General features: G+C 67.4%; 1 protein-coding gene across 1 annotated transcript in view; it reads left to right on the top strand.

The window, feature by feature from the left end:
- The window catches only part of ZNF787 (zinc finger protein 787), a 14,742-nt gene that overhangs the window by 5,039 nt on the left and 6,567 nt on the right, over positions 1–3,136 (top strand). The window contains exon 2 of the mRNA XM_010832148.1: positions 1,901–1,988. Within this exon, the coding sequence (XP_010830450.1) occupies positions 1,901–1,988 (88 nt within the window). The remainder of the gene's footprint in view (positions 1–1,900; positions 1,989–3,136) is intronic.

Raw genomic sequence — 3,136 nt, 5'->3', positions numbered from 1 at the left:
CTGCCCCGGGGCCCGGGTGTGCCGTGCGCCAGGTGGAGAGCCCGTGGGCCCAGAAGTCAGCCAGAGAAGCTGCCGCCTGTGGGGCCCAGTCGGGGCTTCCTGCCAGGTTCCGAGTTCCGTCCGACCGACCCCGCCCCCTCCGCTGCGGGCTCTGCCTTGGGCTCCTCCAGGCGTTTCCCAGGGCGCCCTGCGTGGCGGGCGCTTCCCCGAATCTTGGCGACCCTGTGCCCTAGCCTCCGGGTCTCAGACTCTGACCTGCCGCTGGTCGGCCTCGCTGAGGGTGTGTGTGGACACCTCGATCCCACTTAGACCCAGTGAAAAGCGCCCTTCGTTGGACGGCAGCTCCCAGGAGGATCATCGTGTGTGCACCCCCGCCCCCACTCTGTTCCAGTCTGTCGAGGGGCCTTACCCTGCCCTCCTCTGCCCTCCTGGGGCTTCCAGCTGGACTGACTGAGGCGATCAGCAGGAGACCAGATGGATTCTGTTAAGCACCAGCTCGGGAAAACCCGAGTGACAGGGCGGGGCGCCAGCGGGGGTCTGCGTGCTGGGGGGTAGCCTGGGCTGCGGTGGGGGAGACAAAGGAAGGTCATGTCTGCAGGTTCCCCGCCCTCTGGGGCGTTGTTCCCTCCTGGTGCGGGACCCTCTATCGCGGGGGACTTGCCTCCTCCTCTCGGGGAGTCATGGGTTCAGAGGAGCTCCTTGCACCAGGAGCTGGGTGTGGGCGGGGGTCCTGCAGTTCGAGGCCCGCTCCCCGCCCGCCATGGGAATCAGGTGGTGTCTCCCTCACTCCCTGAGCTGCCCCGTCTGGGGGTGTGGGGACCTCTGGCCTCGGGGCAAGCTGCCCAAAACCTCCCTGTCCTGCGTCCCTTCCCCTGGAGCCTGTGGACACCCTGAGGAGGATGGAGGGCCCCCGCCTTCTCAGTGCAGGAAGCGGGCGGAGGTGGATGCTGGCCGGGAAGCCTCTGCTTGCTTGACTTGGACGCAGTTGTTCCGGCCCCACAGGTGGCCGCCCAGCAGATAGGTGTGGATCAGAAGTCTCCCCGAGCGGCCCCTCCTGCGCTGCCGCTCCTGTTTCTCTTTTACTCGTTTCTGACACGGACGGTGCTTGAGTCAGGGCCTGCACACACATCTTAGTCTGTTTACGGACTCACTGGGACACAAGCCACCCTCGTGAAAGGGACAGTCCACCGGGTGTTACTCACAGAATTCGGCAGCCACTGCCACCGTCTCGTCCCAGAACATTTCATCACTCAGAGAAGCCCCGTGCCCACACGTGGGTGCTCCGCCAATCCCCGGCCTGGCAGCCTGGCCTCAGCCGGATCTTCCATGGCCTGCTCCGCTCCCCTCGCTGCCTCTGCGCAGCGCTGCTGTGAAGGCGGCCTCAGAGCGGGATTCTGGGGCTGCGTGGGCTGAGCCCCTGTGGTCGGCCTGCTAGGCTGTTCTCACGGCGGCCGTCCTGGTTGGCATGCCCGACCGCCCTGTACCCGGACTGTGGGGTGGTACCCGCTCGGCTCCGGCCGTCTGTCCTGTGGGGTCTGGGGTGGAAGGGTCTGGCGGCCCGTGTGTCAGCGTTCGGTGGGCTGCCTTCCGGACCTGGAGCCTCCACGCTACTCAGGCAGTTCCTGGGCGTCGCTCACCGTCAGCAGCGCCTGCTGTGCCCGGGGGTCTCGGGGTGGCGTGTCCCCGGGCCACCAGCTTCCTGGGAACCCCGTGGCCCCCACGCCCCCACCCCTCCACTCGGGGCAGTCGCCCTGGGAAGGCGGCTGGGGTCCCCAGCTCGGGCTGAGCGCTGCCCGCATCTGTCTTGTGGCCGTCCAGCTGGGGGGGCGGAGGGTGCAGCTCGGGCCCCCGCGTGCGCTCTGGCGTCCTCTGAACCCTCTCCTTGTCTCCCCTCCGACAGGGCCCAGACATGGAGCTGCGGGAAGAGGCCTGGTCTCCGGGGCCGCTGGACTCCGAGGACCAGCAGATGGCTAGTCACGAGAACCCAGGTGAGGGGCCCTGGGCTTCTCCCGGCTGACCTCGCGCCCTGCCCGCCTCCTAGAGGCTCGGGGTCCTACCCCGCCTCCCAGGCCCAGCCAGCCGCCTCCCGGGCCTGGTGGGGTCTCCGTGGCCCCCCAGCTGGGAGCCTTGGGGGGCAGCCCCCTCGGCTGCCGCGGGTGGGGGCTCCTCAGCCTGGGGAGGGCCCGGGGGCTGGGGGTCAGGAGGACACAGGGCGTCCGGGTGGGCCTGGGTCCTCCCGGGTTTTCATCTTCATTTAAGACATGGGCAGCCTGCCTTATTTAATAAAGCGTTACCTGGCTTGAGTAACCTCCTCTGTGAGCCCCTGGGGATGAGGCTTCGCGTGCTGAGGCCGGGCCACAGCCTCGCCAGCCCCCACCCTCAGGGGGAGCCGTGGCCCATCTCCCCGGCCCCGGGCTTCCGTGCAGGGCGCCTGTGAAATAAAGTGTGAAGCGCTCTGTGCTGCTGTTGATGCGTCTTCGTGCGTCCCGGCCGGCGTCCATGACCTCTCACTGTGAGGGCTCTAGGCCTGGGGGAACAGACCCCGCCCTACAGGGAGGGCCCAGGCCCTCCTTCACCACGGCGCCCCCGCTCCCTGTTTTTTTACCGCTTTAAAGTAAGGTTAACCTTACAGTTGGTTTCCTCCTGGAAACTTCCAGCCCGACAGTGTGGTGGCTGCACGTCGCGCTGCCTGGCCCCAGCAGTGAACCACACTGGGTGGGCCTACACTGCCTGTGCCCGTTTCCTGGAGGATTTCAAAAAGCATCCCCAGGTGTCGCAGCGGCTCACCCATAAATTCTCCGCGAGCAGCAAACGCTCATCTCAGCTGACGGACTCAGCGTTTCCCCTGACTGTCCTCTGCCCCCAGCCGCCTCCGGAAGGCGGTTTACCTCGGAGCCCAGAGTTCTGACTGTGCACGCTGTCCACTCAGGCGCTCTCCTGGGCAGACCTTGAAGGGCAGGTGGGCTCTCACCTCTGTTCTGCCCAGTGGTCTGCTCGGGCCCCCACCCTGTGACCCCCTGCGCGCTTCCCAGCTGCTCTGCTCCCCCTTGTCGGCACCCCTGTGGGCCCCTCCCGTGAGGGGCAGTGTGGGACCCCTGCCCTGAGACCGCTGGTGCTGTCTGGTGCGGTGGGGGGG

The sequence above is a fragment of the Bison bison genome, unplaced genomic scaffold (assembly GCF_000754665.1).
Source record: "Bison bison bison isolate TAMUID 2011002044 unplaced genomic scaffold, Bison_UMD1.0 scf7180017860427, whole genome shotgun sequence".
NCBI lineage: Eukaryota > Metazoa > Chordata > Mammalia > Artiodactyla > Bovidae > Bison > Bison bison.
This window is presented reverse-complemented; position numbering and strand designations above follow the sequence as displayed.